The sequence below is a fragment of the Rhinatrema bivittatum genome, chromosome 4 (genome assembly GCF_901001135.1).
Source record: "Rhinatrema bivittatum chromosome 4, aRhiBiv1.1, whole genome shotgun sequence".
Classification (NCBI taxonomy): domain Eukaryota; kingdom Metazoa; phylum Chordata; class Amphibia; order Gymnophiona; family Rhinatrematidae; genus Rhinatrema; species Rhinatrema bivittatum.
Genome location: NC_042618.1, coordinates 167,940,551 through 167,961,320, shown reverse-complemented (window position 1 = coordinate 167,961,320; position 20,770 = coordinate 167,940,551). Strand labels below are relative to the sequence as shown.

At 47.0% G+C, this 20,770-nt stretch overlaps 1 protein-coding gene across 2 annotated transcripts in view; it reads right to left on the bottom strand.

The window, feature by feature from the left end:
* CCDC40 (coiled-coil domain containing 40) overlaps positions 1-20,770 on the bottom strand; it is a 131,964-nt gene that overhangs the window by 89,671 nt on the left and 21,523 nt on the right. For both annotated transcript variants that reach the window (XM_029599178.1, XM_029599179.1), the window contains exons 3-6: positions 12,339-12,510; positions 9,201-9,373; positions 1,607-1,690; positions 912-1,131 (exon numbers count right to left, since the gene is read on the bottom strand). In XM_029599178.1, the coding sequence (XP_029455038.1) occupies positions 912-1,131; positions 1,607-1,690; positions 9,201-9,373; positions 12,339-12,510 (649 nt within the window). The remainder of the gene's footprint in view (positions 1-911; positions 1,132-1,606; positions 1,691-9,200; positions 9,374-12,338; positions 12,511-20,770) is intronic.

Genomic DNA, 20,770 nt, shown 5'->3' with positions numbered 1-20,770 from the left:
CAACTTGTATCATATAGAGAGTCCACTCTTACAACCTATGGGGCGGATTTTCAGAGCCCTGCTCGCGTAAATCCGCCCAAAACCGGGCGGATTTACGCGAGCAGGGCCCTGCGCGCCGGGAAGCCTATTTTACATAGGCCTCCCGGCGCGCGCAGAGCCCCGGGACTCGCGTAAGTCCCGGGGGTTCTCGGAGGGGGGCGTGTCGGGGGCGTGTCGGGGGGCGGGCCCGGTCGTCGCGGCGTTCCGGGGGCGTGTCGGCAGCGTTTTGGGGGCGGGTACGGGGGCGTGGCTATGGCCCGGGGGCGTGGCCGCGCCCTCCGTACCCGCCCCCAGGTCGCGGCCCGGCGCGCAGCAGGCCCGCTGGCGCGCGGGGATTTACGTCTCCCTCCGGGAGGCGTAAATCCCCCGACAAAGGTAAGGGGGGGGTGTAGACAGGGCCGGGTGGGTGGGTTAGGTGGGGGAAGGGAGGGTAAGGTGAGGGGAGGGCAAAGGAAAGTTCCCTCCGAGGCCGCTCCGATTTCGGAGCGGCCTTGGAGGGAACGGGGGGAGGCAGCGCGGCTCGGCGCGCGCAGGCTATACAAAATCGATAGCCTTGCGCGCGCCGATCCAGGATTTTAGTGGATACGCGCGGCTCCGCGCGTATCTACTAAAATCCAGCGTACTTTTGCTTGAGTCTGATGCGCAAGCAAAAGTAGGCTGATCGCGCTTCTTTTAAAATCTACCCCTATGTGAATAGTGATTAGTGGACTTTGTACAGTGGAATTCACTTATGGTGATATAGATTCCACAAAACGTATTATAATAGGAAATATACTGTAATAAGTTATGGTAGTTTGCAAGCCCTGCTCCTGCTATTTTCCCTACAGGCTTTGTCTGTAATTGACTTTCCCAGGAAGAAGTGCATTCTCAACCTCTCTTGCGCTCTTCATTTGTCATCTCGCGTGTCTTTTTATACAAGTTCCTGATGTCCTCCAGCTCCTCCTCTCCCTGCCTGTGCTGTGTGACTGCCAGTGAATGACGGTCATGCTGTTTTTCTAGCTTCAGCTGCAGCTGTGCCAATTCCTGTTGCAGGCTATAGAGAAGCACACCCAGTTCTTCACGTTCTTTCTTGGTTCTCTTCATGGATATAGTCTAGAGACAGAAGAGAGAAAACAATTATCTGACAAGGCCAGTGCTGATAAGGCTCCCTATGCCTGGGTATGATACCACTGGAAGGCTGCAAGGATTACCTGACAACCTACTGCTTATTTATTTATTATCGCAGCTGTCAAGGTGACTGCCATCTGGGGCACAGTCTATACTTTTCCATGGCTCTTTTTATTGATTAAACACACTTTCTGCTTTTGTTCAGTGATTTTTCAACATCTCTCTACTGGTGAGAGTGGTGAGTTGTTTTTTGATCTAAAGATCATTTCTTACTTGAGATGGCTTGCTTGATATTCATATATTCCTATTTTCAAAGGATTTCTGCTTTCAGTATAAATATCATGAAGAAATAAAGGTTTTGTCCATGACTCTTCAACACTGCTAGCCTGCTTTCTAATCAGCACTCCAGGACTTTCCTCAAACTTGTCAGAACACAGTTCCAGATCTTGATATACTGTACCATTTCACGAAGGTCCTGGTTCATGGTCTGTAGCTGGTTGGTGAGGTAATTCTTCAGTGCAGACTGGAATCTTGTCATCAGAGGCTACAAAAGAAACAAAATAATGTTAAGATCATCTTAGGACACTAACCCAATTTTAGTCAGCAAGAAGAGTTTGGTTTGAAGAGTCGTCTAATTCCATCATAGGTGTTGGCATAGACAGGCCACAGGGGCCATGGCCCAACCAAAAGCTGTCTTTTCCCACAAAATCTATAGATCTGGGGCTGCATCAGGCAGGCAGCAGGTTTGGTGGCAGGAGGAGGAGAGCAGAGGTGTGTCAGCCACAACCTCCACTTCTGCAGCTCTGGGCTTGACTGCTGCATGGGACTCTGTACAGCCGTGTGGTTCAAAGTAGCAGTCAAGCTAAAGGAGGAGGACCTGGCCCAAGGCACCACTGCTCTCCTGCTGCTAATCAGCACAAGGGGGTCATAGGAGAGGAGAAAGAAAGAGAAAGGCGTTGGGGAGAGCGGTGGGGTAGGGGGAAGAGAGGGAGGGGTGGAGGAACAAGAGATGAAGGGGATGGGATAGACCATGTTTCCTGTAATTCCTGATGTCAATAGCTGGGTGTCCGAATCAAATATCTGTCCCATGCTGTATAAACCCCAGTCAGCCCAATCCAAAAATAGAGGGTCTAATTCCCACTAGGAAATCATTGTTCCCCATTAAGGATAAGAGCAATTTTTGCTTACTCTAAACATTGTTTTCCGTAGATAGCAGGACGAATTAGCCATGCTATTTGGGTGTCGTCACTGATGGCGCTCTCGCGGACTTTCTGTTCTCCGACTCAAAGTTTTGATTTTGCTGCACCTGTGCGGCTCTTCCTGCACAAAGCGTGTATCGGTCTCTTCAGTTATTTATAAAGCTAGAAAGCAGCTCTGTAATTAATTTAAGGAGACCAAGAGAAAAATCCATGTTCAGGGGGAGAGGAGGGAGGGTACACATGGCTAATTCATCCTGCTATTTACGGAAAACACTATTTACGGTAAGCAAACATGCTCTTTTCCGTCAATAAGCAGGATGAATTAGCCATGCTATTTGGGAGTCCCAAGCTTTAAGGAAAAAGAATAATGAATATAGGCCAAGATGAATTACCTCATTATTCTAGCAAGTTATCAGAAACTTTATTTTTTTTCCCCCTTATTCCCCCTTGGACATGGTTTTCCAGTTATGTACACTTGATAAAATTGCTCATCCCAGCCCACTATCTTAAGCGGTTAGCTGGTCCAGACAGTAATGTGCAGTAAAGGTGTGGACTCATGACCAAATAGCAGCTTTTCAGATGTCTTCTATGGGTACATTTCAAAGATGTGCAACAGAGGACGCTATCACTCGCACTTGATGAGCAGAAAATGAGCCAGATAAGGGCAAGTGCTGAATCATGACAGAATTGAATGCAATCTGTGATCCAATTGGATACTGTTCTTTTGGAAACTGATATTCCCAATGAGTTAGGGTTGAATGAGATGAATAATTGGGATGATTGCCAATGAGGCTGATTTCTGCTAAAGCTCGTTTACAATCCCAGGTATGGAGTAGAGCTTCTCTCTTGTTATTGTGTGGTTTAGGAAAGAAGGTTAGTCGTGAAATGTCCTGATTGATGTGGAAAGCTGAAACCACTTTATGAAGGAATTTGGGATGAGTCCTAAGTACCACTTTGTCATGAAAAAACTGCAAGTAGGGAAGGAAGTGAACAAAGGCTTGTTTGCTCACTTTCTCTTTGGGCCGAAGTGATTGCTACTAGAAAAAGCACTTTCCAAGTGAGATATTTTAAATGTGCGCTTTGTAAGGGTTCAAAAGGAGAATTCATTAGAGCTGAGAAGACAATGTTCAAATCCCAAGGCACCGGAGGTTTGCAGATTGGGGAATGAAGATTAAGAAGTCCTTTCATGAAAGGAAAAATTAAGTGATTACAGGCTTCTGACGAGTCTTTTTCCCTTTTGTGATAAGCAGCTATTGCACTCAGGTGTGCTCTGATTGATGATGTCGCTAAGTCCGCTTTGGAGAGATGTAATAGGTAATAGAGGATATCTTTAGGTGCCGAGGAGAAGGGACTAATGTCTCAAAGTCAGCACCACTCGGCATATCTTTTCCATTGAAGGAATAGTTTTGTCTGGTTGATGGTTTTCTGGCTGCTATGATAATCCTTTCAATATCCGACGACAGAATTAAGCTCTGTCAGATCTCGTGTTCAACATCCAAGCTGTCAGGTGTAGGGAGAAGCGTAGAGGATGGAGAAGACAAACGTCCTCCTGGGTCAAAAGATCCAGGTCTTGACCGAGATCTATTGGTTCGCTTTCAGAGTACTGAAGCAGATAAGCAAACCATGTCTGTCTCAGCCATGCAGCAGCTCTGAGAATCATGCGAGCTTTGTCCCAAGTTATCTTTTGAACTGTTCTTGAGATGAGCAAAATCAGGGGACATGCATAAAGGAGACCTTGTGACCATGACATTAGGAAGGCATCCTGTGCTCTTCTGTATGTGCTTAGGTGAATGGAGCAAAACTGAGGTACTTTCTGGTTTTTTCCCGTGGTGAATAGGTCTATCCAAGATCAATCCCAATGCTGGACAATCTGGTTTGCTATAGCCTGGTTGAGTGACCATTTGTGAGGATGAAATACTCCGCTGAGATGGTTGGCTAGTGCATTTGCTATCCCCAGTAAGTATGTGGCTTTCAAGGTGATCATGTTGTTGAGAGCCATTCCAAAATCCAAACGGCTTCCCTGCAGTTCACATAAAACATGGTTACTTGATTGTCTGTATGAATCATGAGAGTATGACCCCGTAACAGATGTGTGAAAGACATTATGGCATACTTCATGGCCCTGAGTTCTAGGAGATTTATCTGGTAATGAAGTTTGTTTGGTGACCATTGACCTTGAGATTTGTAATGGAGTACATGAGCTCCCCAGCCTTGGGTGGAGGCATCCGTAATAAGAACTAGGCTGTGAGTTGGTTCCCAAAGGGATGCTCCTATAGATAGGACTTTTGGATTCATCCACCAACTGATGTCCTTCTGCATGGAATTTGATAGAATCAGAGTAGTGGACATTGGTTGAAGATATTGTGTCCATTGTGACTTCAAGCCCCATTGGAGCCATTGCATGTATAAGCCACACGGATGGCTGCTGCCATATGACCTAATAGTATCAGGATTTGGCAGGCAGTGATTCTTGATTTGAGGAGTAATTCTGTACATATCTTTCCAAAGGTATTTGTTTAGGGAGCACAAGTCCAGAATAGGACAGAGACCTCCTGAGCATTTGGGATGAGGAAGTATTGGGAGTAGTATCCTGTGTTGATCTGGTGCTTGGGCACCAACTGAATGGCCCACTATTGGATTAGGGTGTGGATCTCCTGTTCCAGAAGAGACAATTGAGAAGTATCCTTCAATTGGGCCGTATGATGTGGAAGCGGAGGTTGAGATAGGAAATTCAAATGATAGCCCTTGTGGACAATTCGAAGCTCCTATTGATCCGAAGTGATTTTGTTCCATTGTGAGGCAAAGGTCTTTATCCTGCCCCCTATCGGGAAGTGAGGCTGTGGCTGGGCGTCTCACAAAAAGATGGTGGGGGCTTTTGTAGAGATGATTGGGAGGACTCTTGCTGTTTCCTGTCTCTTTGGCGTCCCCTAGATGGAGCTTGTTGAGTCTGTGAACGTGGTTGCTGAATAGACTGGAATTGTTGAGGTCTATAAAGGTGGAAAATTATTTATATGGTTTTCTTTGGTTATAATACTGTTGTTAGGTATGTCTCAATGTCAGTTGGGGATCTGAGACTGCTGACAGAGATTGAACTGCCACATTTTATTATTTTAGCTGGGTTACTGTATCTTTCAGCTTCTCACCGAATAGGTTGTCTCCCAAACAGGGAAGATTGGCTAGTTTGTCGTGTACTTCTTCACTGATGAAACTAGAGTGGAGCCAGGCTACTCAACAAGCAGCTATAGCATTTGACAAGGTCCTTGAAGATGTCTCAAAAGATTCATATACCGTTCTAAGTAAATGTCTTAGACCTTCTTGCATGTCATAGAATAGTGGTGGAGTTATCTCCTCTCCCGATTCGGATAGTAGAAACGATTTTAGTAATTGCAAGGTTTCATACAAATACTGTACCATATAGAAGTTCAATGACTCCATATATGGTAGACTTTTGTAATCTGAACTTTTAAGTCCAGTTTTCTGGAAACAGGAAGTATTGATTGAGGGGATTCCCACATTTTGGACAGTAAAGTATCCAGCAGTTTATGTGATGGTAGAGCCGATGGTTCAGCTGGTACATCTGGTATCTTCAGTATTCCAAAAACCTCCTCTCAAGGGTGAGGAATTTTATGGACCTCAATTCCAAGAACATTGCCCAGTTTCTCTATCAATTTCGAATAAGTAAGATCTTTGGGAGGAGGCGAGTGGTCAGGGAACTCCTTTGGTGGGTCAAATGGGATCCCCACTGAACTGTCTAGGGAATGGTCAGGTGAGTGTTGGGGACTGGTTAACAGAGTATGTTGTGCTATGTCAGGTTGTTCCTCCGAATCCAATGGTGGTTGTACTGGTGGGAAGGAAGTAGTGTGTGATGGATCTACATCTCCTGCTGGACCCCGGAGATGCTGAAAAGACTGGTTGTACAATCAAGAATAAACCTTTAATAATAGAGGAGATCTGATCAATGGCTTGCTGGGAATGATCTGTCGCACAGTGCCTGTTGCTCTGAGGAGAACGGGAATGGCTTTTATGTGGAATCAATCTGACAGATAAAATATCTGAGGATAGTTGAAGCTTATAGGATCCCCTTTCCTGGTCAGGAGGCAGACATCTGGGTGAGAGTTCCTCCTGGAGTATGGGACGTTGTAGATGAGAACATGAAGATAAGCCTGAATATACGGAAAGGCTGTCCTGTCATGAGGTTGATCGAGAACTTATGGAAACAGGTTTTGGAGGAAAGAGCCAGGGTGGTTGAGAAAGTATATCCTGGAAGGGGTCTGCAGGCCTTCCTGGAGAATAGTGTTTTCAACCATGTGAAGTTAGGACAGATCTCGAATCAGGATTCCCACTCCTGTCTCTCTTTTCTCGTGATGTGTGCATCGATGCAAGCTTAGGGGTAGATTTTAAAATGTGCGCACACGCACACATATAGATGCACCGATTTTATAATGTGCACTGGATTTTATAATCTGTGTGCGCATGTGCAGGTGATGCGCACGGGGGGGGGGGGGGGAATTTTGTACGAGTACGTGCGTCGACACAATCGGGCCTCCACGAGTTCCCTCCCAGTCTGATCCAATTAAGGAGCGGACTGGCAAGGAACTTCCCAACCCCCCACCTAACCTTCCTTCCCTTTCCCCTCTCTACCCCAACCCCTAACCCCTACCTAGCTACCCCTAATTTTTTTATTTTTTTACTTACTGCTCCTTGGGAGCAGAAACAATTTATGTTCGCGGCCAGTGTACAATGCTGCTGACCCCGCTCCCAGCCTGCCCCTTTGAAGAGGCCCGGTACTTGTGCGCATACCGGGCTTTATGTGCACGGCCAGGCCTCTTTGAAAATTTGCGCGGTGTGAGCAAGGCCCTGCCGCGTGTGTAAACCCCAGGATTTACGCATGCAGGGCTTTGAAAATCTGCCCATTAGCATGTGTTGAAGCTGCTCCGTGTATGTGCCGGTGCGTCTGCGTTAATGTGGATTGCATAGCATGACGTGGCTCCGAGAGTTCATTACTTGGCTTGTGCGATGAGGCACCTGACCTTGTACCATGCTTCAAAACTCGTGGTGGAGTTTTGTGTGCCAAGTTCCACGCCGATGTGTCGTAGTCTGCTTAGATATATTGTTGTATGCGCCCACGCATCGTGCACTGAGGTGTGCATGGATATATCGTGCGTCTTAGCCATCACCAGTTTTTTCTCCGATGCTGTTTTGTTCATTTGCGATGCATCCCTGCTCTGATCTTTCAATGGCACCGAAGCAGTTGATTCAGAGCTTTTTGTGGGGCCATCCGTCTATCCTAATTTGGGCTTCTTAGGTGCTGCAGCGACTTCAGGCCCTGATGAAGCAGAGTGTTTTTTACCCCTCTGCTTGACAGAAGAAGCTCTTTTTGAGACATCATGAGGAACAGATTTTGGTCCCGGGGAGGAATGAACGGAGCACCCCGGGGAGGGTGCATAGCTACCTGAAGCTGACAAGGCGCCCTCCCTGTCCCGAATGCCCGCTATCTTCACCACCCTTTGTCTCCTTGCTCTAGGAAACATGCTTTCACAATCCTTACACTTCGCCGGTTATGGTCAGAACTGAGGCAGATGTAACAGCAATTATGATTATCAGTGACTGACATTATGTGTCTGCACTCACAATATTTAAAGCCTGGTTTTTTTCCCAGACATAGTAGCACTGAAAAGTGCTGTTTGGGGTTCACTAATGTGAAAATATAAGAAAAACAATAAAAAGGCTGAAGAGACATGCAGGGAAAAGAAAACACATCCGTGTCCGAGCGTGGAAAATAAAAACTGAAGTTGAGAGCACCGGTGACGTCACCCAAATAGCATGGCTAATTCAGCCTGCTTATCGACGGAAAAAAACAGCAATATCAACAGTGGCTTTTTTGATATTCGCTACCACCACCACCAGGCCCTCTTAAGTGCCCCATAACAATAAGAGAAATTGTACCTGCTAGCTGCTATCCCTTAGGACATATGCAATACATTGATAGGATTATATGGTGCATAGCCCTCCTCCAACAAGCCTTCTGGAACGTACTTAATACCATGAGATACCTAGTCTTTTATGAATCGCAAGGGAGCTGCAACATTCTACACTCAGAGATCAGGTATTGCCAATCCCCCCCCTTCCCCATTCTCAAGATCTGATAACTTATACAGGCTCTTTTACCCTTCCAAATAAGTGCTGAGAGTATGGATTAAAACTTGTGCATGTCCTTTTGCCCAATCCATACCAGGAGCATCTGTATGGAATATACTATTTTGGGTAAGATGACCATTTTAAGTACTGCACACTGACCCATTAGGGAGAGGGGAAAATACCACCATCTTTTCAATAGCATTTCAATCTGAAATATATATCAGTCATTTCAATGATAGATGGCCTTACAAATGGTTTCAATTCTTAGAGTCTCTATGACCGCTTCTGAAGGGAAGATGATTACTATTTCCCAAGAGAGTGTAAAGTAATATGCATTTAGGATAATTAGTGTAGTGTTCTGAAACTATAGTACCAATCTCTCCCCAGTATAACATGCTGAGTGCCTTATGGGCAAGATTGAACAGCAAATTTATGTTATTTATTAACCTGAAAATAGCTTGGTTTAACAAAAAAATAAAAATATGCAAATTATAAATTATATGAAAGGAACAAAGTTTGGTCCAGCAAGTAAAATACCTTTCTGCAGGTACACAAGATCTAATGCATCCAATCAATGCACTCCATTCATGAATACTGTTTTCTATGCATTATAAAGAAAATAATTTGCAATGATTGCTTTTGAAGCACCTAATTTTAAAATTACATCAGAACAGTGACATTGTTTAAATACAGAATAAAAGTCCAGGACTTGCTTACATGATCTGGATCCAGAATCATTAGCTGAGTTTCCTCCTCTTCACTGTCTTCTGTTCCAGCATAATCTTCGCTTGTACGCATGATGCTATTACTAACCTCCCTCTCACCCTCTGACCCATGCTGCTGCTGGCTAAACTGCAAGTAGGCAGAGGAGGTGTCAACACATGTCTCACCTGTACTCAGAAAAGAGAGAACCCTTAGAGAAATCACAGAAAGAGAAGACCCTGTTAAAGCACCATATAAGTGGAAGGGCCTAAATGTAGATACTACCAACTAGAACAGGAACATCAAGGAGGTGGTCCTGTGCATCAAACATTAGGAATGCTTGATTGTTTATGTATTTTATTTATTATTTTAACAGGTTAAAATACAGCATTTTACAAAGCAACACAAAGATGTGAAGGACCTCTTGAAGAAGAAATGAGCAGTGATCGGATGAGAGCAAGAAGCTATAGGAGGGATACATGACTGTAGTATATTGGAGAGGGAGAGAGAAGAAGCACACCCAATAAAAGGGAACTGGGTGCCAAGCAAGAGGACTGAAAGTGAAGCGGGCCACAAGGTGTAAACAAGATGGTGAAAAGGAGGTTCTGTGAGAGTAATGAGAATTTTAAACTTGGTACAATAGTGGAATGTAACAAAGTTCTAGAGGAGGAAGATGAGAGAAGGGAGAGAAATTACACAGACAGCATCAGCTAATAAAAGCAGTGGGCATAAACCAGATAATGGGAGACAAGAAAGCAGATAATTCTAAGAAGACCCAGGGAACAGTCAAGCACCTGCACACCGGTAAGACAGAATCTTTGAAATGTTGAATAAATGTGCTTACTGTGATTTGATTACACCAGAAACATAAACAGTAGAGAGGAATTGCATGTGACAGAGGACTTTTTCTGTTAATAATGTGAAGTCTGCATTTTTTGGGCCTTGCAGTTTCCTCCTACTCTTTTATAGTTCCAGCTGCATTAGAACCGGCCTCCACTGAGCTATGAAACCCTGAGCCTTCATTCACAACTGCTCCTATTTTTATCATCCCTTCCCAATTTAGATCAGCCATTGCAGTGAAAGTACTTGACCAGGAGCCACAAACTGAGGCTATCTCTAATTCCTGGCCAACATGGACTTTGAACCTGGCTACTGGATGTTGCTGTTGAGTCATGGCCTTACTTATTTATTTATTTGTTTAATTAAAGGATTTTTATATACCGGGGCACGTTAGAAACATCACCTCGGTTCACAGTGTAACATAACATAGCAACAAGCTTTACAATAGTTTAATGTCTAACAGAGATAAATCTAAGAGGGTAGGCAGAGATATTATGTGGGAGAACTTCATGTTTTTAGGTAAAGCAATTAATCAAAGGAGTCTATTTATTCACTCTTAACATCTTAACTCTTGACATCTCATCAGCATTCGACACCATTAACCACAATATCCTACTAGATAGACTCTCAGAAATCGGCATCACAGGAACCGCCCTCAGCTGGTTCAAATCCTACCTCCACAACCGCACCTACAAAGTCAGAATTGGCAACAAAGAATCTAACCCTATCAACCTTATTTGGAGTCCCCCAAGGCTCATCCCTCTCTCCCACTCTATTCAATATCTACCTTCTCCCCCTCTGCAAGCTCCTCGCCGACCTAGGCCTTACTCATTATATATATGCAGACGACATACAAATCATCATCCCAGTCACATAATCTCTCCCTAAGTCCCTCAAGATTTGGGACAGCTGTCTCTCCTCGATTAACCTCCTCCTCACAAATCTTAACCTGGCCCTCAACACATCCAAAACGGAGCTCCTCTTCATCACCCCAGAACACCATAATCGTCCTCTCCCCGTATCTCTAGCAACTAAGGTCCAACATGTTACAAACTTGGGAGTCACCTTAGACAATAATCTAAACCCAAAAAAATTCATTAATTCTACCACTAAAGAATGTTTTCACAAACTCCACATTCTAAAAAAATGAAGACCACTTCTACATCCCTATGATTTCCGCACGGTCCTCCAGGCCCTACTCTTCACAAAAATAGACTACTGCAACACCCTCCTCCTAGGCTTCCCCGCCTCCTCGATCAAGCCGCCCCAAATGCTCCAAAACGTGGCGGCCAGAATCCTCACCAACTCCTGCAGAAGAGACCACATAACTCCCATACTCAGGGATCTCCACTGGCTCCCAATACACTCCAGAATCCTTCACAAGACTCTTACGATCATCCATAAAACCCTGCATACCCAAAACATTGTATGGCTAGATAACGCCCTACACTATCACACTTCAAATAGACCCACGAGAACTGCCTACAAAGGAACCATCTACACCCCTCCCCCTAATCTCACCCATCACATAGCTACAAAAAAAAGGGCCCTGTCCATCGCTGGACCAACTATTTGGAACTCCATGCCCCCACACCTGCATCAAGAACACTATGCACAAACCTTTACAAAAAACCTAAAAACTTGGCTTTTTTCACAAGCCTTCATTTAATCCCTCCCACCTCCCAACACACAGTTCCTTACATAGCCCCCTAGACCCCCCCACACCCTTTCTACCCTAACTATACACCCCCACCTTGAATTCACCCAAATAATTGCCCCACAATTTCCTTATTTTTGAACATACTGTACATATTGTAAATTTGGTTCTTACCATCTGTAAATACTGTACAATTATTTTTCATACTATCTTATCTTGTTAATTAATTTGTTAATCCTTTCTGCTGTAACCATTCCTCTCTGGTTTCCTGACTCAGCTACGCTAACCCTCTCTCCCCAGTTTAGTTTCCTTATGTTAATTGTAACTGCTTTTTCTTTTTTCCAAAGTTATTGGTTACCCTCGTTTAATGTAAACCGATGTGATATTCCCTTGAATGTTGGTATAGAAAAGTTTTAAATAAATAAATAATAAATAAAATAAATGGCTGAGACTCCCTCCCTCCCCCAGGGGTTGTGAACACTACCTCTGCAGTATTCCCAATTAACCTGGGGAGTAGAAGACCTGAACCAGAAATCAAACCCAGGTCCTCTACATGGCAGTGTGCACCACTGTCACTGAGCCAGATTAAAAGACGACAAACCTTAAAGATGGACAGCCACAACTCTGCATTATTTGGGTAAAGCACTCACAGCTACCTGACTCAAGAAAGGGCTCCACCCTTGTAGATAAAGGAGAGGTCTGATTGCTGGCTCCAGAGGAGGTGCACGTCCTGTTCCTCTCTGTAATTGTTGTCTGTTCTTGGTCAAGTGACATGCTTGGTATGGTATTCTCTTCTGTCCCTGTGGTGAAAATTTCATCTGACTTTACCTATTAAAAAACAAAATAGAAAAGCCAAAGAATAATATTAGAAAAGTCCTTGTCAGTATATAATTTACTAGCTGTACCCGGCCACGCGTTGCTGTGGCTCAGTCAGGTTAAATGGAAAAGAAAGAAAAGAGAAAGCGCATGTTTCTAATATGTTTAAGCGAGCTGTTCTCTGTTCAGCTCTTTGTGCTTTGGCTGCTGCAGGCTGCAGCTGCTTGTGATCTCTTCACAGCCGCTTTCTACTGCATTTCCTCTGCTCTGGCCGTCCCAACTCCCTCCCCCCTTCCCCGGCGGTGGACGGACTGGCTCGGCGACTCTTCTACCCTTTCCTCCTCCTGTGTGTAACTGTCTGGCAGGCCCTATTCCCTCCCCCCTTCCCCAGCGGCGGAGGAATGGGCTGAGCAGTTTCTCGGAGCGGCGACTCGTCTGCCCTTTCCTCCTCCCCTCTGTGACACCCAGCACATAGCACAGAGCTCTATGGTCCGCACATGCGCGGTAGAGCTGCTCTCTACTGCGCATTTGCGGTCCGTCGGTCAGAACCCATTTATATTGTAGATAGCGTGTGTTGCTTTTACGTCCAATAGATGGTGCTGTTTTTCCAAAAAAGCATGTTTTTACCCGTCACAGGTGTGACATCTATATAATACAGGTATATAAAAACACGCGCGTATTCGAATGCAACGTTGTGTCAAAATTTCAAAGCAATCGGTGTGAAGAAACTTCGGAGATTTAAGATTTTGAACAAACGAACATTTACATTTTTATTTATATAGGAATTATTAAATGCTACTAATTGAATCTCCTCTCAACTGCCCAGTGGTTAGCACATTTCCTGAAAATTAATAACTTGATGGGGAGAGTTGTTTACCTTGGGCATCTATCAAAGTATTAATAGCAGAGGTTATCATCACTAAATCTGTAAGGGAGGTTTTTAGTAACTCAAATAAAACTAACCCCTGTTTTATTTAAAACTGTTCTGGCCATGCTATGGTACAGACTACACCCAGTTCAGAACCGAAAGTCCTTAATATGAATTAATGGACCACTGACCACTAGACCTCAGATTGTAGGATTCCCACTTCAGCTTTCAAGGGGAGAACCCATGAAGTTCAGGATAATTTTCAAAATTTGTTAGATGGTTAAACATGTGTTCACCACATAAAAAGCTTTTCAGAAAATCTCCCACCCCTAGTGCAGGTAAAAGGGGATGGGGTTGGGTCAGGGTAGGGAAAGTAGAAGCGTGGGATCTCGGTCTGAAATCCCTTTGTATACTTTCACATGTGTATTTGCACTTGTATGATTGCAGAAGAAATCCTATAATTTATTTATTTATTTATTTAAAATCTTTTCTATACCGTCGTTAAGGTGGGTACCGTCACAACGGTTTACAGTAAGGCACATAAAGTAATGCAGTTAAAATCTTTCAGTTTACATAGGTGCCATAAGGTTCGGTAACATAGTTTTTAATAAATGTAAATTGATAAATGTGAAAACATCATGTCCAGAGCAGGTACAAAAGTACCTGCATTACCCCACTAGAACACATTTTCCTAAGGGTGATCCACTGGGGAACAGGCCTATAAGCACTGTGGGTATTTTGAAAATTGGTCCCTAACAGGCCGAATGGTGCACTCGGCCGAGCACACCGTTTAGCCCCCGCTTGGCCGCACATTTTTGACGCGCTATTATTACCCCTTATACTGTAAGGGGTAATAGCGCGTGGAAAACGCGCGATCAACCCCCACCCCACACCCCCCTGAAATTAATAGCGCTCATCACATGCAAATGCATGTTGATGAGCCTATTAGTTAGTCACCCGCAATACAGAAAATAAAATGTGTGGCCAAGCCTCACATTTTACTCTCAGAAATTAACGCCTGCCAAAGCGTTATTAAGTCAGAGGCCCAAAAATTAAAAAAAATATATCTGCCCGTGGCCCGCGGGTTGGAAAATGGACGCTCAACTTTGCCGGCGTCTGTTTTCCAAACCCGTGGCTGTCAGCGGGTTCGACAACCAAAGCCGATAAAATTAAGCGTCTGCTGTAAGACCTGCTGACAGCCGCCACTTCCAATAAGGAGGTGCTAGGGACACGCTAGTGTCCCTAGTGCCTCCTTATTAGCGTGGGCCCGAATTTAAATAAAGAATCGCATACTCAGGAGAGGTTCCTGGGCGTGTGTCAGGAGAGTGGGTGCTCGGCTTGGAGCGCCGGCTCTCCCGCAGTCTTTATTGAATGGGCCTGAAAGAGAGTAATTTTCAAACAGCCTGCATATGTATGCTTTAAAATTTGCAGGATGTCCCATTATATGCATCTACATACATTCAGAGCAGATGTTCCTTCCTGCCTGTACATTTATGCACATAATTTTGAAAATGAAAAGAATGCATACAAACACTTTCCCCAATCAGGTATCTGGCTTTAAGGTCAACTTTGATATTGAAGATCTCTGATTTTTAAATTTGAATGCTGATGCGGTTGAGGCTCTCAAACTGCGGTTTCCCTTTCGCTGGGCCACTCAATCTCTGAGGTATCTGGGTATCCGCATTAGTCCTCATGTGAAAGACATTCTCTTTAAATTATCTAACTTTATTACAAGCTGTGGAATCAGATTTGAGAAAATGGCAAAGGGATATATTTTCATGGCTTGGCCATATCGCTATCATTAAAATGGATGTTTTGCCCCGTTTTTTAATATTTTTTTGCTACCCTCCCTATTTTTTTCTCTACTGCACTTTTATGATTTTGGCAAAAGAAGATTTTCGATTTTATATAGCGCAAGCATCCTCCTCGGGTGGCTGACACTACCTTAGGCAAGAATGAAGGTACGGTACGCAAGGACACTCCAGCAGATGGAGTCAGAGAGAAAACTGAAAACACCCCCTAGATATACTGGTGTGCCACCTGCGATCCCTCAGTATATTCAATATCAAAGCAGAAGAAACAACATCATGACTTCCGCCAATAACCCCCAAATTTTGTAGGGCAACCACTGACCAGATCAAGTAGTATCACTGCCTAACGACAGAAACAACCTGTCCACTTATATATTGAACTAGGACTAACTTGTCAAACAACTTACCATAAACTAGTTAACACTTGTAAGTACAAACTGTAAGTGTAGACACTGCAATCTGACCGGTGATCCCAACGGGAAAGAAGCGCTCTTTGCAAAGGTCGCATATGCGCAAAAGCCCAAGGCACCATTTCCAGAGTAGAAGCCATATGACCAATGACCTGTAAATAATCCCAGGCCGTCAGCATGGGCTGGCCCAAGAGGTCGCGCACCTGAGACATCAGATTCACCATTCGTCGGTGTGGGAGGAACACCTTGCCCATTGAGGTATCGAATCTGGCACCCAGGAATTCCAATTGCTGCATCGGTTCCAGATGACTTTTTGCGAAGTTGACAATCCAACCGAGCCTCTGAAGCTGATCCACTACTAACCGAACCGCTTGTCTGCACAAGTCCTGCGACTTTGCTCGTATGAGCCAATCGTCTAGATAGGGATGGACCAAAACTCCTTGACAGCGAAGAAAGGCTGCCACCACCACCAGAACCTTGGTGAAATCTCTGGGAGCAGTCGCTAATCCGAACGGAAGGGCGCAAAACTGAAAATGGTCCCCCAGCACCGAGAACCGCAGGAACCTCTGATGCTGCTCCTGAATCCCGATGCGGAGGTATGCCTCCGTTAGGTCCAAAGAAGCCAAATATTCTCCCCTGTGGATGGCTGCAATAACAGACCGCAGCGTCTCCATACGGAAACGTGGCACGCCCAACGCCTTGTTGACCTGCTTTAAATCCAGGATCGGCCTGAATGCGCCTTCCTTCTTTGGAACCACGAAGTAAATGGAATACCGCCCCGTCCGACGTTCCGCAGACGGAACCGGAACTACAGCCCCCAGGGCCCGCAGACGAGCCAACGTTTGAGCTATGACAAGCTGCTTCTCTGGGGGGCCGCAAGGAGACACCAGAAAGAGATCCCGGAGCGGACAAGCAAAATCCAATGCATAACCTTGACCTTTAACGTCCAGAACCCACTGGTCCGATGTTATCTTGACCCATTCCTCCCGAAATAGGGCCAAACGACCCCCAATGCGAGGAAGGGAGGGATGGGTCAGCGCGCCTTCATTGGGAAACTTTTTTAGCCGTAAAGGCCTGCGAGGAGCCCGATCTCTGAGGCCGCCGGCCACGAAAGGAAGGTGTCTAAGATTGGGACCTCGAAGTCTGCGGCTTTTGTGGAAGGGAGCCACCCCTCCCAGCACGAAACCGGCGCTGGCCCCGAAACCGACCCCTGTAAGAATGGATCTCCATACTAACTTCAAGTTCTGAATAAGAGCCTATCCTGACTCTTTAACTGTTGTTACTATCCTAATCACCACGTTCCTTTCTTTCTAGCAGTCTTTGCTTCCAAGTTTACTACCCTTGTTGAATGTAACTTTGTTCTTCCTGTTTCTACCTACGGTTCTTGTTACAGTTCCCCCTTTCGATGTAAACCGATCTGATATGGTCCTCAACCATAAAGGTCGGTATAGAAAAGTGTTAAATAAATAATAAATAAGAAGAGAAAGGTCGAGACTGCTGAAACTTATCCTCGGGCAACTTATAAACCTTGTTGTCCCCCAAGTCCTTGATGAGCTGATCCAACTCATCCCCAAACAACAACTTCCCCCTGAAAGGAAAGGAACCCAAACGTGACTTAGAGGAAGCATCTGCCGCCCACCGCCTGAGCCAAAGCGGCAGACATGGTACATGCTGAGGTCCGCAAAAGATCATACAAGGCATCAGCCATATAGGCGACGGCCGCTTCGACGCAGTTGGCCTGTTCTGCTTCATCCGGAGGAAGCTCCTGGGCAGTAAGCAACTGTTGTACCCAGCGAAGGGTGGCCCTCTGCACAATACTAGTATAGGCCGCCGCTCGGACCCCTAACGCCGCCACTTCAAAAATGTGCTTCAAGACGACCTCCAACTTTCTGTCCTGGAGATCCTTCAGCGCTATTCCCCCAGTCACAGGGATAGTAGTATGCTTAATGACTGCTGTAACCGCTGAATCAACTTTGGGGATTTTAAGGAGCTCCAAAGACTCGGGTGGCAGGGGATACAACTTATCCATAGCCCTGCCGACCCTCAGGGACGCTTCCGGGAGCTCCCATTCCTTAGACACGATCTGAAGCAGTTTGGGGTAGAAGGGAAAGGTTTTAGGAGGGTCCCTAATGCCTGCTAAGGCCACATCCCCCACAGACGCGTCTGTGCCCTGGAGCGGGTCCGATAACTCTAGCTCCTTCATGACATGTGAAATGAGGAAGGGGAGCTCGTCCTTACCAAACAATCGCAGGACCTGTGGATCGTCCCCCTCCACGGCCGCCAGACCGTCAAGATCGCCCCTAAAGGATTATCCAAAAGATCCGGATTTGGATCCGGAGCCGGAGTCAGCGCCACCGGAGCCCCCACACACCCCCGCGGACGGGGACCACTATTCCCTGCTTTCACCTGGTCCAGGGTAACTTTGGGGACTTTAGGTGGCGTAGGTCCCAGTTCTTCCCAGCCCTCCTGTGCCTCTAAAAAGGCTTTGTGCATTAGCAGCACAAATTGGGAAGAAAACGGGGCTGGCTTATGTACAGTGACTCCCGTGGGACGGGAGGGAGGAGGGAGGAGGGGGGGGGGGCCCCGAACAGATAGACTCCGGCGGGCTCAGAGCCAGTGGAGAGGAAGGAGGCGAAACCTCCTCCTCCGATGCTGCCCCTTCCGCCGACCGCGTGGTCAAAATGGCCGCCGCCTCCTCAACTAAAGGAGGCGGGGCTGCCGATCGCGCAGTCAGGACTCGCCTGGACCGCTGCGAAAAAGAAGCGCTGCGGGCTGCGCTCGGCCCCCGGGAGGGACCCTCGCCCCCGGGAAGACAGCGGGAGCAAAGGCCCTCCCGGGAGAGTCGCGCCCCACTCCTCCGCAGGCTGTGCAAGCCGAAGACCGCGGCATGAGGCCCCGCGAAGAAAAAAAAAGAAAAAGAGCGCACCAAACACACGGCAAGATCCCCCGGGTGACCCAATCACCCCCTCCGGAGTCCCCGGACAGCAAGACGGCAGGCCGAGGCTGAAGGCAAGATTGCCCTGTCTGTCACCAACAGGGCTGACGGCACTTCCACCCCTTGCGCTGCGATCGAAATCGGGAATCTGTTTTTTGTTTTTTTTTCAGCACCGCACAAGACAAGTGGCAGCCTCCTTCAGAAGCTTTGGGCTTCTGGAATAAGACAACTGTTGGGGGGGGGGGGGGGGACCGGCCCACCGGTAAACTCTCCCCCGGTCCTTAGGGAAAAACCTCCGGGTAATTGGCCTTAGGGCATAGCCCTGCCAAGCCTGCCTTACCTCGCTTAAGCCAGCCCAGGGAAGAGGATAACAAAGAATAAAACTCTTACCAACTTTCTTTTTTTTTCTTTTTTTAAATAGTTGATCCAGTCAGGGTCAATACCAAGAGAAATAATTATCCTGTTCTTCCTTTTGTCTCTCTTTTTTTTTTGTTTTTACAGAACAATTTTGCCAATCAGGACCGCAGGTTATGCCTCTCAATCTGCTGGAGTCAGAGAAAATACTGAGGGATCGCAGGTGGCAGACCAGTATATCTAGGGGGTGTTTTCAGTTTTCTCTCTGACTCCATCTGCTGGAGGGGAGGCATAACCCAGCAGTCTGGACTGATCCTGGTACATACAGGGAATAGCAAATTCAGCCAGCGTCCTTGAACCTTGGCATAGTTGAAGCAGCTTAGGACCGGCGGAAACCTCCTGAGTGGGATCACCGAAATTCATCCGGAAGAGCTCCCAGAAGTCTCTCAGATTACTTAGAATGGATCATCCCGTTCCCACAGGGGGGAAGCCCACTCTAGGGCCTTCCCTTCGAGGAGAGCGAGAATGAAGGTGGTCTTGGTAACATCATTGGGAAAAAGAGCCAACTGCAGGCGGAAGTGCACGTTGCACTGGTTAGTGAAACCCCTGCAGGCCCGGGGTTCCCCAGAGAAACGTGGCGGTGTAGGCAGGCGGATTACTGGGCAGACCCCGGAGATCACAGACAGAGACGGTAAAGGGGATTTCATGGAGCCTAACGCCTCCATGTGCTGGTTCAGGCCTCTACTGCAGAGACAATGGCATCTAAGGTCTTTTGCTGCTCCATCAGACGCTGGGCCATTCCAGGAATGGCCTGGCGGACAGATACCTCCACCGGGTCCATGGACTTGGCAATCTGTTATACTCAGGTTGTGAACCCTTGGGCCGACGGGAGGATGGTGTACCTTAGGAAGTGGATCCGTAGGTTCTCCCGTCGGGTTGCGAGGCAGGACAGAAGATGCGACCAGCTGACCCTTGGCACTGGAGACTGAGTCGACTGTGGAGGCAGATGAAGAGTCGTAAAGTCGAGGAGCGGAACTGTGTCTTCGCCACTGGAAGGCCGCGATCCCCCCAGGAGGAGCCCGTAGGGACCCGGACCGATGGGACTTAGGTGGACCTTTGAGAGGTCAAGGAGTCGAGAATTTGGTGAAAGGGCTAACTGGAGCTTCACCTCTGGAAGCCCGCAGTCCCCCTGGGAGGAGCCCGTAGGGACCCGGGCCGCTGGGACTTAGGTGCGCCCTTGGAGATGGTGGTCCAGAAGACGTCCAAGGTCAAGTGCCAGAGGGTCGTCGCTTACCAGTCCGAGGTCATACACCAAGGGATCGCCGCTTGCCAGTCTGAAGTCACACACCAGGAATCACCGCTTGCCAGTCCAAAGTCACACAGCAGGAATCACCGCTAACCAATCCGAAGTCAGGAACCAGGATAACCAAGACGAGACAGGAACAAGGATCCGAAGAACAAGAACTCACCGAAGCAAGCAGACCTGACTATGAAGGACGTTGCCAAGTCAAGGAATGAGCAGAGGAAGCCTCCTTTTATACTTCCTCTGCTCTGGCTCATAGGGAACAGCTGTAGATGGTTAAAGAGATCAGGTCCCTTTAATTCTAATGAGGAAGCGCGGCCTCGCGACTAAGATGGCGACGGCCATCTTGGATTTCCTCCGCGGAAGAAAGACTGCAGGGACGCCGCGAGGGGGAGGAGGGTGCTTTCCCTTCCGGCAGCAACCATGGAGGCCCGCGCCAGAGTCAGGACGAGAGGGGTCTGACTTCCCCGACTTTTTTGACACTGCTGCGGCGGGCCCGCTGCCGTGGATGAGGTAGGAGGTCGTGGCTGCGGCCGTGGGACACAACAGGCACTGAAGTCAGGCTAACTGGTCTGTAGTTTCCCGGATCGC